Source organism: Abramis brama (assembly GCF_963993115.1).
Source record: "Abramis brama genome assembly, chromosome: 22".
Taxonomy (NCBI): Eukaryota; Metazoa; Chordata; class Actinopteri; order Cypriniformes; family Leuciscidae; genus Abramis; species Abramis brama.
In genome coordinates this window covers 13,371,293-13,384,914 of record NC_139984.1, presented here as the reverse complement: position 1 = coordinate 13,384,914, position 13,622 = coordinate 13,371,293, and the positions used below count along the sequence as shown (strand labels likewise).

Below are 13,622 nucleotides of genomic sequence, written 5' to 3'. Positions count from 1 at the left end.
CGAAAAAAGTCAGTTTCGTGGGTGCCTTCATGCGCAAATGTGGCCTGCAAAGTCATTGCCTGATAGGGCAGCAAGGCAACAAAATCAGCTGCCTAAGTTTTCGGATGCAGCCCTGGTTTTATCGATTGTCTATTAGTAATGTGGCTAAAGAGGACAATTATATATCCAGTGGGCGGGGCCAAATATATTATTATGTAGATGGAAGTAGGTGCTGATCTGTTTCTGCAGAGGCGGTCTCTCTCACACTAATATGTCATAATGTGACAGAGCTGGTTTCAATGAAAGCTGTTTTTGGCCTAACAAGGAAATTTTGAGTTCTGAAATTTACAGGATTTTTTTATAGTACAATGACCTCTTAAGCCTGGGACACACCATCGGGGCGATGTAGTTTTTTCGGCGTGTTCCACACCATTGGCTCTAGTCGGACGCTGTTGGGTTTATTGGGCCGATTCAGCATGTCGGGCCGTCGGTGAGAGAGAGAACTCTGATTGGCTGTTCAGCTTGGTGAACGAATCAGTGCACGAGAATAATAGCAAAACAGCAGCAAAGAAGTCAAAACGGTACAGATAGAAGGCTGTTCTAATTTTACGTCATCTTACCTGAGTGTTCCTCTGCAAATATGTTTATATTAACATGAACCGACAGGTCACGTGGCAATAACAACATGGCAGATCATGTAGTATGTCCAAATTTCATTCATACTACCCATATTCATTCTATATGGAACTTGCTCACAAAGTAAATTCACATGTAGTTACCTACTCAGTTTTTGATTTTGGACGCACCATCTGTCTGAAGATTAGCTGTATGAGTGAATGGTTTCACCGAGTGGACCTCAAGTGCCACTTTCACCCCTGGTTTCACAGACAAGGCTTGAGCTAGTCCCAGACTTAAATGTATGTTTGAGCTGGTCTAACCTTAAGTAACTTGCTCGACATATCTTAAAATATGTCAGTGCCATTGTTTTGTCTCAAGATGCACACCAGTAATTCTAAGACACGTTTATAAAAGCTACTTAAATGTCCTAATCAAACTAATCGTGGCTTATTCTAAGCCCTGTCTGTGAAACCAGGCCTTAGTGTCTAAGAAATAAAAATAAAAAAACTGTAATATTAATAGAAATATATATATATATAAAAAAAAAAAATTAATTAAAATACCAAACTGAACATTTAAAAATAAAAGCATGTTCAAAATATTAATAAATAGCCTATTATAATAGTATATAAAAATGCTAAAACAATACTGTTCTGCAAGTCCTACTAATTTGATAATTCATTATTGTTTATTTTTTTTATTTTTTTTAGTTTAAGGTAACTTTTAATTGTTTGTATGTATCTGTGTGTAATTGTACATGCTACTTAATTTAATATTTTATTAACCTATAACCATGCCGGAATTCATGCAGGAATTCTGAGTTGCTCTTTGGTCAGATTTCAGAAATATATATAATCACACTATCAATCTCTCTCTCTGTCTCTCTCTCTCTCTGTCTCTCTCTCTCTCTCTCTCTCTCTCTCTCTCTTTAAAAAAGGGGCAAGGCATTTCACGTGGTATGGAGAACCACAAGAAAGAGAACTGATAAGAAAATAAAGAAAGCAGGACATGTTGAACATCGCCACCTGGAAGCTCATGGAGAGAGGTAAGGTCACTAATTTTGTGTCGCAGACATTTATATCCTTCTCCTAGAATTTTTTTAAAGTTTTTTTAGTTAGTGGAAATGTAGCTATCAATAAATAAATCAAGTGCATTGGGAATTAAATGTGTACAAAGACTTATCAGTCAACAGGAAAGTTCCTGCATGATTTCTGTAGTTAATTCAGAGCAATGTTCTGTTCTTTTAATGAAGAATACTAATGAAATCATATTTCTTTTAGAGAGGAATTAAAAAGAAAACATGCCCCCATCAGCTAGCACAAACCTGGGCTATTCCCCTCCCGATGGCGGCTGGGGGTGGGCCGTGGTGTTGGGATCTTTCATCTCCATCGGCTTCTCTTACGCCTTCCCCAAGTCTCTCACCATCTACTTCAAAGAAATCCAGGAGTATTTCTCCATCTCCTACAGTGAGATAGCCTGGGTCTCCTCCATCATGCTGGCTACCATGTATGCAGGAGGTTAGAAAGCATATTACTCAACTTTGCATAATGATTTGATGGCACAGTGCATATGTGAGCATTTTCGCGTCATTGCTTGGCATTCCATACTCCCACAAACAGAGCAGAACAGTTCACTGTGTGCTAAAAGTAACCAAATAACCCAAATCAAAGATTACTTTGTCCCCATGCTTGCACAATAAGCCAGAGCTGTGTTTTATCTTATTTTGTATAACAAATTTAGAGGTCAAGGTTTTAGTATTACTTTTGGGTTCATGACACCTAATATGAGCATTGCATCATCTTTTTCTCTCACCTTGCAGGACCTGTGAGCAGCATTTTGGTCAACCGCTATGGTAGCCGCCCAGTGGTGATTGTTGGTGGGCTAATGGTTGGGTTTGCAATGGTAACGGCGTCTTTTGGCACTACCATTTTGCATTTGTATTTATGCGTGGGAGTCATTGGAGGTACATATTTTAATATTAATCACAGCAATAGCCTTAGAAATTAGGACATAGAGGACCACAACACATATAGACATAGTATATAGATTGTAACTCCCTTCTTGTGACATTGTTCTTCTGCTAGTAAAAAGCATGCTTCATTCTGATTGGTCAGTGTCAGTGCACTGGGGTTCCTCCCCTGCATGTGAATGATCAAAGATTACAAACTCAAGGTCAAAACTGTCTGTTTAAATGAATATTCTGGGTTAAATTCAAGCAATAAATAGGAGCTCTGACTGTTTAATTCACTACAATTCAGAAAAAAACATGCCATTCCTTGTTATTTTGACATGGAGAAACTGAAACCTGACCTGAGACCCAACAACAGCAATGTCCGATTTGTGAGCGAATCATTCTTAGGAATCAACTGTATTCAACTGGTTTACGAATCACATTCTATGATTCATTAGTGAATTTGACTATACGGATTTGCTGCAGTTATAAACTCACTGTTTCAATGATTCATTCAAAGTGAGTCTCAAGTTAACGAATCACTGCATTTGTCTGACTCAAAATGAGCCAAAAACCAGGTGTAATATGATTCTCATAGCTCCAGTGTGCTGACTCCTAATGATGATAATTCATAATAATGTTAGATTGGACACTAACCTATTTAGAATCATTTCTAAACTACCATTCAAAGGTTTGGGGTCGGGACGATATTTTTAATGTTTTCGAAAGAAGTCTCTAATGCTCACCAAGGCTGCATTTATTTGATTAAAAACTTCAGTAAAGACAGTAATATTGTGAACTTTTCCTTCAGAAATCATTCTAATATGCTGATTTGATGCTCAAGAAACATTTATGATTATTATCGATGTTGAAAACAGTTGTGCTGCTTAATATTTTTGTGGAAACCATGATGTATATATTTTTTAGGATGCTTTGATGAATAGAAAGTTTAGAAGTTCAGCATATACAGTATTTTAAATCTTTTGTAACATTGTATATGTCTTTACTGCCACTTTTTATCAATTTAATGCAGCCTTGCTATATAAAACTATATATTTTTTGAGCATTATGGAGTATGTAAAATCCTCACAGATTAGTACATTTACTTTTGATACTTAAATTCAGAAGTAAATGCCTTTACTCGAGTACTTTTATTGGAGTAATATGTCATCAGGGTATGTACTTAGTTAAATGTTAACTCACTGAGCAATGCACATAAAATGCTTTTGTTTTATAGGCTTTGGCTTAGCTTTTAACCTGCAACCATCTCTTACGATAATTGGCAAATACTTCCTTGTGAAAAGGCCATTAGCAAATGGCTTGGCAATGGCGGGGAGTCCAGTCTTCCTGTCCACCCTGGCTCCCCTCAACCAGTTTCTCTTTGACCGTTTTGGATGGCGAGGAAGCTTCCTCATCCTCGGAGGAGTGGTGCTCAACTGCTGCGTAGCTGGAGCCCTTATGCGGCCCATCAAGATAAAAATAAAACCGGCAGTAAGCCAAACCTCTGAAGAAAATGACAAAGGGGATCTGGATGTCACCCCTCAGACAGCTGGACAGGACGAGTCCAAGCAGTCAGGCTGTGCCGCAAAGGTCAACCAGTTTATTGATGTAACCCTCTTCAAGCACAGAGGCTTCCTCATCTATCTAGTGGGAAATGTGCTTATGTTTTTTGGCTTTTTTGCCCCAGTGGTCTTCCTGGCACCATATGCCAAGCATCAGGGGATAGACGAATACTCCGCAGCATTCCTGCTCTCCATATTTGCTCTAGTGGACATGTTCGCACGTCCAGGAATGGGTCTGGTCGCCAACACCAGATGGATCAGGCCCAAGATCCAGTATTTCTTCAGCTTCGCTGTGATATATAATGGCCTGTGCCATCTGATGTGTCCGCTCCTACCAGGTTACACAGGCCTGGTGGTGTACGCTGTGTTTTTTGGCCTGGCTTTTGGCATGGTGTGTGCTCTTCTTTTTGAGGTACTCATGGATTTGGTGGGAGCACAGCGGTTCTCCAGTGCGGTTGGGCTCGCTACCATTATAGAGTGTGGGCCTGTCCTGCTGGGACCACCAATCTCTGGTAAGTCCTCACTGTTATATCTCTCCGTGTTATATTGTTCAGGAAGTCTATTAACAGGTTTCTTCCTTAGGTTTACTGGTTGACATCTTCATGGACTATAAATACATGTACTTTGCTTGTGGTGTGATGATGCTGGTCGGAGGTGTCTTCCTCTTCATCATGAACTATTACAACTACAAATGGTTGGAAGAGGAAAAGAAACAGAGAAAGGTAGAAGAGCTACAGATCGGCTCAGCTAAAGAGCTTGCTGCCATGGAGGAGGTCAAACTCAGCACAAAGGAGGAAGCAGCGGACTCAACCTGCAAAGAGCCCTGAATCTGTCTTCTTTTGTTAGAATGATAAAATCTATCTATCTATCTATCTATCTATCTATCTATCTATCTATCTATCTATCTATCTATCTATCTATCTATCTATCTATCTATCTATCTATCTATCTATCATGTCCTTATGCCTGCTGAATGTCGCAATCAAGCATTCCTCAAAGTTGCATTTTTTATAAACTAGTTTTTCGTAGTATTTTAGATTGCTATATTTTTAAAGTTTTTTTCTATATTATTACTTCAATAAATTATAAAACAGGTAGGGCTGTGCCTAAGCCTGTTTCTGCTCATATATTGTGTTATTGCATAACTCAAGTGTTATTTTAGTATATAGATATAGTATTTATAATTTTTTTATTAACTTTTATATTTTAAGTTCTAATTTAAATTTTAGTTGAAATCTTTTGTGTGCTTTTTGTGTCAGATGTCCTACCTGTCTGTCAACATATGTATTTCCATACCTCCGCGCACATCATCAGCGCGTTTCAATGCTATGCAGAGTTAGACAGACGTGTGTAGAAATTATGTATTGTTTTATTTTGACAACAAAACAATGAGCTTATGCTGCGTTCATTACCATAATTACAAGATGGCAACCCGTGACGTTCTACCCGGAGCTGTTCGCGTCTTCAGACTCGGATTTATGCAGTTCTATGTCAACACTATCAATGACGAAATTAGCAGCAGTCAGGTAGCAGTGCTGTGCACTTTCAAGTTGTTTATGTTCATTATTATTATAATGTTATGTGCTTTGAGACATGAGGTAGTTTAACACCATCTCATGATGCTTTTGTTTGCTCCCTGCTGTATGTGTTCATGTGTTTTGAAGGAGGTGTCGCTTTAGAGACGCTCTGAAGGGAGGGTGGGATCTTATGCTTTCAAAGCTAGCTCGCTATTGCTAGCCTCTCTGAAAATTACAACATTTACAACACTGAAACTCAAGACCTTAATTTTAGTCTGAAAATATGGAGATGGACAAACAGATGATTGTACAATAACAGACATTCACCTTGACAAATTTATAAAGTGAAATGTCCTAAGAAATAAAAAATGTATTTATCTATGGCATCTCAAACACATTTTTTTTACATGTTGATTACCAAAACAAATGGCTTGTTTAGCATCTCTAAACTCAGAACACATCTCAGTGCACCAATATTATTTAAGAAACCGAACTAATCAGTAATGGTCATCATGGTTTTTTAGTCTGTGATATATGCACAGAAGCACTACAGGGCTTATTTAAGAGTGGAATGTATGTACCAAACATTTAAACATATTTCACAGATTTAAATGCATTTGCTATGCTGTTCACGTATGTTACAGAACCAGCCATCATTATTTAAAGAGACAGTTCACACAAAAATGAACGTTCTGTCATCATTTACTTTGTGTTTCACAGAGGAAAGGAAGTCATACAGGTTTGGAACAACATAAGAATGAATAAATGATGACTGAATTAAAATTTTTGGGTGAACTATTCATTTAAGCCCTATTTGGAAAAATTAAAGCATGACCTATTGACCTTTTCATTCACCATAACAAAACATGAACAAAACATGCATGGACATGGACAGGAAATCTTATGGAGACCTAGTGCACAATACAATTTCAAGTATAAGAAGCCAGAAAGGCTCACAGTTTTAGCCAGGGATGTTTGAGACACTGAATTGCTGTGGCCCTCCGCTCTGGCAGGAAGTCCAACATTTGCAAAAGGAAATCAGAGAAAAGCGCCGCCTCTCTGAGGAAAAGGTGATATTTCTCCACCAGCACTTCATACAGCCCCCATGGACGGAGGACAGCAATTCGCCGCAGGTCACCTATGCAACGACGAACATAAGTATACAGTTTGTTAATAAAGATACAAATCACTCTTGCATTAAACTGATTCATTTAACCAGTTGCCACACCAAGATAAATTGTGAAAGACGAATCTAGTGTTCTACTCACCCTTGCGGTTGAAAAACTCAGAGGAATATTTCCCAGACAGAGCAACTGACAATGGGATTTTACCCAGGAGCTCAATAATATGAGCCAGGTGGTCTAAAAATAATAGAAACCATCAACACCACAAATCTGGTACACTTTTCTAATAAAAATATTGAGGGTGGCTTTTAAATGGCTTACCTTCCTCTAAGGAGAAATTCTGCCCTCCTTTGGGTTCAAATAAGGAATCACCAGTAACAAGCTCGAATGCCTGGTGCAAAGTAATATTGATAAAAATAAATTATTCATTATAAAACCACATGGATGGCCTTCTTCCTACGAGTCTGCACTTTAGTGACGCAACGTCTCTTTGACTGCTGGGTAGAAGTCTGTGGAGTAAGCGGAGCTAGCTTGGCAAAAGTGTGCATATCAACCACAAAGGGGGCGCTCGCGAGCACCCTTCTGAAACCTTAAATGACAAATGGGACACCCTACGGTCTTGTGGACTTAATGGACACACGCATGCGGCAGCCATTGCAAGTCCACAAGACCGAAAGTGCATATGAAGTGTGCCATTTGGGACAGGGCCTATATCCGATAGAGATCTAATGTTTTGCAATGTGACCACAGTCTGAGCAGTCATGAATTCATGCAACTTTTACGTCACTCTAGACCAGGGTTCACCAATCTCGGTCCTGGAGGGCCGCTGTCCTGCAGAGTTTAGCTCCAACCCCAATTAAACACACCTGAACCAGCTAATCAAGGTCTCACTAGGCATACTAGAAACTTTCAAACAGGTGTGTTGGAGCTGGTTGGAGCTAAACTCTGCAGGACAGCGGCCCTCCAGGACCGAGATTGGTGAACCCTGCTCTAGACCAACATTCATCACAATTCTGCACTGATGGGAGTCACTCCAAACATTTTACATACTGATAGTTGTTTGGTTACTCACTGAATATGGAAGTCGCAGCGCAGTTATGCCGTCTTCACGTGTTATCAGAATGTACCTACTTCCCACTTTTAAAGTCATGGTTATGAGCTTGTCGCATTCTAGTGCTTTGCTGGCGGAAAGAACAATCATGGAGGACACCAGGTTTATTCTTGCCTATTTATTGGGAAAATCTTATTAAAGCCAAAATTATATTTAGCGTCCCATTCATTGACAACCAGAGATTCATTGCGCTATCTAGAATGTCAGTTTGCTGACAATTCTGGAATTTCGGTCAAATATAGGCTATTTTCGTTGTGTATAAAACATACAATATGCTTCAAATGTTTATTCATATATATAAATATGCACTACTTTAATGACAAGACAAGGTGATTTAGCTGTTGTGGAAAAATCTAATAAAGAATAGCAGTAACAGCGGTAATCGTTCTCCCCTCCACCATGTTGGCCCACCCATCTCGAGATCTTGGGTATCAAAATTATCCCTGAGCTTCCCAGTGGTAAATACGACTTGGGAGGGCGTTCATGTCCAATTTTTAACTAGGAAACTCGTATTTACGATAATTCCAATAGCATGTGAAGGCAGCATTATTCTGATAGCATTATTCCGATTCTGATAGCATGTATGTGTAATAACGTGAAAAAAATCAAAGGATTGAGCACCAAGGCTTTCAATGTGACCGTGGCCTAATTTTCTTCTAGAAGGCTCTATTTCATTAAACACTGTCTCCAGCTGTAGACTCACCAAGCAGGCCACACTCCAGATGTCAGCTGGAGGTCCATATTCAGAGCCTAGAAGAACCTCCAGAGAGCGATACTGTCTGGTCTGGATCTCTTGACAGAAGTGTTTGTACTATAACAACAAGAAAAGAGGTTAGGTAATCTAATCAGATTTAAACATCAAGTGATTTGCTCTAATTCATTGATTCAGTGAACCAATGATATCCTTTCACAAGACCAGGCTGCATATTCTTTAGCTTTAGAAAATCATTATATGCATTCATTGAATGTGTCGCACCACCCAACATGAGCTGCCGAGGTCTGCAATCTTCACCGTTATTTTATCCAAGTTTCCAGGTTTTCCAACTGCTCCTACACGAAAGAAGTAGATGATGTCAGCCTTCTCTCTAAATCCATGTGGTTTAACATAAATGCTACATTTTATTTACTTAACATTTACGTTTACTGATATTCTTACCAGGATCCTGGAGTATTGTGGTTTTAATAGCTGAAGTGTGCATTTGTAGTGCGCCCCCTGGAGGATGAGATGGGGACTGCGGTGTGAGACACAGCAGTATGTTCTCAGGCTTGATGTCTGTGTGTATGATCTTACAGTGGCGGTGAAGATACTCTAGACCTTCAAGCACCTGCGACAGATACAGTTTTTAGGTCTTATGCTATTTCAAATTTAAATATAAATAGTGTCTCACCTGAGTGATGATGTGTTTGACACAGGTGAGAGAGAGACCTGGACTACCAAAACACATCTGCCAACAGCGCAAGTCCGGCCCCAGCAGCTCCAACACCAAACAAATATCTACATAGTGGTCAAGAACCAACTAACTGTGTTGCTGTATTATATAAAAACAAAGTATACACCCCAACTTTCCCACAGCACAGAATTTATACAGCCCTACTTCTGGTTGTTGAATTTGATTGGGTAAGTGTATTGTTCCACATGCGGTCGCATTTTCTCTGCAAATTTCCCCGGCCGAAACCCCATCATTTCAACAGGAATATGTGTGATCGGGAGTTTTATTTGAGGGCGAAAAGTTCCCCATGTATATTTCGCTCATGTTCATGTTTATCTGCTTGGTTTGAAAGTGACTTTTATGTGAGATGTGCTTCATACATTGTTACACTATTGACAATTTTGCCCTTGAAATTTAGCTGAAATGTCACGAATGTGACCGCACCTATATGTTAGTGCATGTTAGAGATTTTTAGTGACTCTTTCAGGTACACCAATATGCCAGTAAATGGCGACAAGTTTTAATGTTTCAATGAGTCATTTGAATCAGTCACTCAACCGATTTGTTCAAACACACTGATTCATTTAGGAATGAAACAACACTGTGTTACTCGGAGAAGCCAAGTGGTTTCCTCGAAGTTGATATTGACAAAGTGTCAAAACTGTTTCCAAACTGTTCAATTTGATCGTAAAGGGACATTAATATTACGGTCCGTAGGAAAATGTGATGAATAGCGTTTAATGTCCAGTGTTTATTTTCAGAACATTCAGAGAACATTTAAAAGTAACGTTCTCATAATGTTTGCAAAATCATCAACTGGAATGTTCCGTTAAAGTTTGCATTGGCCAAAATCTGTGCTGGCCTCGTTCAGACAGGCCGCGAGCCTCAGAGGGGGTGGAAGTCAGTTTTGGACTTTTTTCCGAGTCAGAATAGAACCGAAACTTTAATCGGCTATAACTTCGTTCATTTTGAACATTCAGAGAACATTCAGAAATAATGTTTCATAACTTAGAACGTTAGCAAAAAGTCCTTAGAACATTTTTTGTTAGATAGGGTGGTGCTTCATTTCACATACATTATTTTAAGAAAGGATACGGATCCCGTTCACACCTGCTATCTTAAACTCATCCAGTAATTGCACTATATGTCTTTTAAGAGGGTTACGGGCGGTGGGACCACTGGCCTGGAGAGAGGGAAGAGGTGTACACGCACACAGTGAAAGAGAAACAGACAACCAGAGAGAGAAAGAGCGAGAGACACTCACACATCGCAGTAATGTCAGTTCATCCTGGCCAGCCTGAGTAAATCCAGCTCCGCTCTTTAACACCTTCACTGCCACATGCCTGCCTGACCTGCAAAACCAAGAACATGAACACTTAAGAACTTTTACATACATATAAACACTTATACGCCTCAGTAGACGGAAATGCATAGATATGTGGTGCGAACACAAAGTTTCAGTACCTGAGGTCAATGCAGAGCCACACAGTAGAGAAATAACCCCAACCCAGCTTTGACAGAACCTTGTATCTCTTATTAAACACATCTCCCACCTCTACTGGATGATACCCACCTATAGAGAGATGTCAGTGAACTGTTATTATTACTGCTGATTATGTCCAAAAAAAAAAAAAATAATAATAATATATATATATATATATATATAAAATAAAAAAATACCATAGCAGTAATCTTTTGGATCTTCATGCTCCTCTGTGTAATCCGGTTCAAGATGTTCGTAATTTCTTACTTTTTTCATCTTATAGTCCATAACTACATGAGACCTGCATTAGAACCCAAAAACACATATATTATCATCTTAAAGTTACATCTGACTATTCATACATGCATAATCACATATGATGCCAAAAGAAGTGAGAGTCATTAATCTTTGCAAATGTGTTTGAAAATATAGTTTCCTGTGAGTATAAATAATTTAGTGGTTGCTGATGTAATGGAGCATAATACAAAATACTAAATCTGTGGTGTATTCTTAGACAACCATAAACGTCCAGTATAGCTCTTCTATCCTGACACATTTGGCTCACGAAGGGTCAGATAAGCCAGAACCGCATTTAGATCTCAACACCCGCTGCTGTGGGAGTTTGCAGCCGGATCTCTGAACCGTGACCTGAAAAAATATCATTCCACTTTCTGTCTGTCACTCATGTCACACAAGATTCCGGAGGGCAACGTGAGGGACACATTCCCACAGTCAAACAAACTGTTCAATTTTATCTTGACTGATAGTGAAAGAAACTTTACTGACACATGCAAAGAAGCACCATGGTAATATCACTGCATGAATATGGGACTACAGTACTTTTTCCCCATTAAAAATATTAAGTCCATAAAAATATTTTACAAGTTTGTACAACATATGGTGCACTCAAGTGTAGACTACAAAAAAAAATATAAACATTTAATTTAAATTGGTATTTTTATTGCTCCATATTTTATTTTATTTACTTCTGATTTTAAGCAGGATAAATAATGCAACCAGCCTGATAGCAGAACTCTAAGCACTTCCAGACAGACAGTAAATGTTTTAAGACTTTTCCACACAAAAACCCAACAACAACTAATTTTTATAATATAATTTAATATATAGGCCTATTTATTTTTTATAACATACTATATTGTTTTTCATATAAGATGATATTTATTATAATATATATTTATAGATTATTTACAAAATATTTGCACATACAACAACAGTCCTAATATAATTATTGTGATGTATGTGTTTAGGGGACAGCAGCATAATTGACCTCAATTACAGAAATATTGTTATTAATCTAAATGTGTTACTATGTCAAGTTCTTAAAACGGCACTAAAAAATAAATAAAATAAAAATTAGATGGATGTTCTCAAATGATCAAAGGTTGTACATGATTTGTACATGATTTGTAGAATTATTGCTAAAGACCAAATAAGATCGAAACCATAAATAAGATAATGTGAAACTCTCAGCTAATATAAAGCACATACTATATAAAAAACTACATAACTCTCATCTAAATATAAATCAGACATTTTCGTTATATAAGGATACATTTCTGCCAGCACCAATTGGTCAGTACAGTATCCATGTCCTAAAGATCAGGGTTCACAGTCCTAAAATTCCAGGCAAACTCTCATTTATTTTCTTATTTTTTTATAAGAATTGAAGGAGGAGATTTACTTTATACCACAGGCCACAGAGTGAATCTCTGATCCAAAAACAATAACCCAACAGCAGCAGCTCAGATTTTAAATATTTTTCTAAATGCCTTTACACTGAAATATATCCAGAAGCATGCTGAGTACTCACGATTTGCTGCCGATCACATTGGTTGTGTTTGTTTGCATGATTTCATCAGAGGTCTGAAGCTGCTTATAGATGCTCCTCTGGCTTTATGGGGAGATTTCCTCTAAACCCTCCACAACCCTCTCATTTTCTACACCTACACTCCCCCCACCCCTCTCTCTCTCAGAGTTGAGATATATTCTTAGGAGACAGGTGTTGTGCTGCTCATTTTAACTATAGCATAAACAAAACAAACTTTTTGGCACTGCACAAAAAAACAAACACTGTAGCAGCAAAACTGATGATCATCCAACTAAAATAAGCTGCACATAGTTGGAGCAGTCTGGAGCACAAGTTGCTGTGGTTTCTACCCACCAGTCAGCTGGAGAACACAGAGAGAGAGAGAGAGAGAGAGAGTAGCTGTCTGCGGTTAATATGTCTGCATAACACTTACCACTGACATGACAAGTAGTGTAAAAATAAGGTTCACATCCACCTGATCCTCAATGGTCTCGTCCACTGTTCCACACCCCATGTTCTCGTCCTCTGGTTTACGTTACGTGGCCTAGCCCACTACGTCACGGTCCTCTGCTCCACGGTCCTCTGCTCCACGGTCCTCAGCTCCACGGTCCTCAGCTCCACGGTCCTCAGCTCCACGGTCCTCTGCTCCACGGTCCTCAGCTCCACGGTCCTCTGCTCCACGGTCCTCTGCTCCACGGTCCTCTGCTCCACGGTCCTCAGCTCCACGGTCCTCTGCTCCACGGTCCTCTGCTCCACGGTCCTCAGCTCCACGGTCCTCTGCTCCACGGTCCTCAGCTCCACGGTCCTCTGCTCCACGGTCCTCTGCTCCACGGTCCTCAGCTCCACGGTCCTCAGCTCCACGGTCCTCTGCTCCACGGTCCTCAGCTCCACGGTCCTCTGCTCCACGGTCCTCAGCTCCACGGTCCTCTACTCCACGGTCCTCAGCTCCACGGTCCTCAGCTCCACGGTCCTCAGGTCCACGGTCCTCAGGTCCACGGTCCTCAGGTCCACGGTCCTAT

The 13,622-nt window shown here is 39.5% G+C and overlaps 2 protein-coding genes across 13 annotated transcripts; one reads left to right on the top strand and one right to left on the bottom strand.

Annotated features, from left to right (window-relative positions):
• Nucleotides 1-1,538: 1,538 nt before the first annotated feature.
• Nucleotides 1,539-5,236, top strand: slc16a7 (solute carrier family 16 member 7). 2 transcript variants are annotated; one of them, XM_084098422.1, is made up of 6 exons: nucleotides 1,539-1,642; nucleotides 1,878-2,114; nucleotides 2,417-2,560; nucleotides 3,786-3,921; nucleotides 3,955-4,622; nucleotides 4,693-5,236. In XM_084098422.1, the coding sequence occupies exons 2-6, from the start codon at nucleotides 1,898-1,900 to the stop codon at nucleotides 4,935-4,937; spliced, it is 1,410 nt and encodes a 469-aa protein (XP_083954548.1). In that variant the 5' UTR covers nucleotides 1,539-1,642; nucleotides 1,878-1,897; the 3' UTR covers nucleotides 4,938-5,236. The 2 variants fall into 2 exon arrangements, with proteins under 2 accessions (XP_083954548.1, XP_083954547.1); XM_084098421.1 differs by having other exon boundaries at nucleotides 3,786-4,622.
• Nucleotides 5,237-5,458: 222 nt separating this feature from the next.
• On the bottom strand, nucleotides 5,459-13,057 carry LOC311073028 (SRSF protein kinase 3). Of its 11 annotated transcripts, none has more exons than XM_084098431.1 (13): nucleotides 12,607-12,712; nucleotides 11,295-11,423; nucleotides 10,973-11,076; nucleotides 10,757-10,865; nucleotides 10,557-10,644; nucleotides 10,388-10,475; nucleotides 9,251-9,357; nucleotides 9,019-9,187; nucleotides 8,839-8,912; nucleotides 8,566-8,673; nucleotides 7,073-7,142; nucleotides 6,896-6,988; nucleotides 5,461-6,765 (listed from the first exon to the last, which is right to left on the bottom strand). In XM_084098431.1, exons 3-13 carry the CDS (start codon nucleotides 11,061-11,063, stop codon nucleotides 6,581-6,583), a joined length of 1,182 nt encoding a protein of 393 aa, XP_083954557.1. In that variant the 5' UTR covers nucleotides 11,064-11,076; nucleotides 11,295-11,423; nucleotides 12,607-12,712; the 3' UTR covers nucleotides 5,461-6,580. The 11 variants fall into 11 exon arrangements, with proteins under 11 accessions (XP_083954554.1, XP_083954559.1, XP_083954549.1 ...); XM_084098432.1 differs by having other exon boundaries at nucleotides 11,295-11,450; nucleotides 12,607-12,685; XM_084098424.1 differs by having other exon boundaries at nucleotides 5,468-6,765; nucleotides 8,875-8,912.
• Nucleotides 13,058-13,622: the final 565 nt, after the last annotated feature.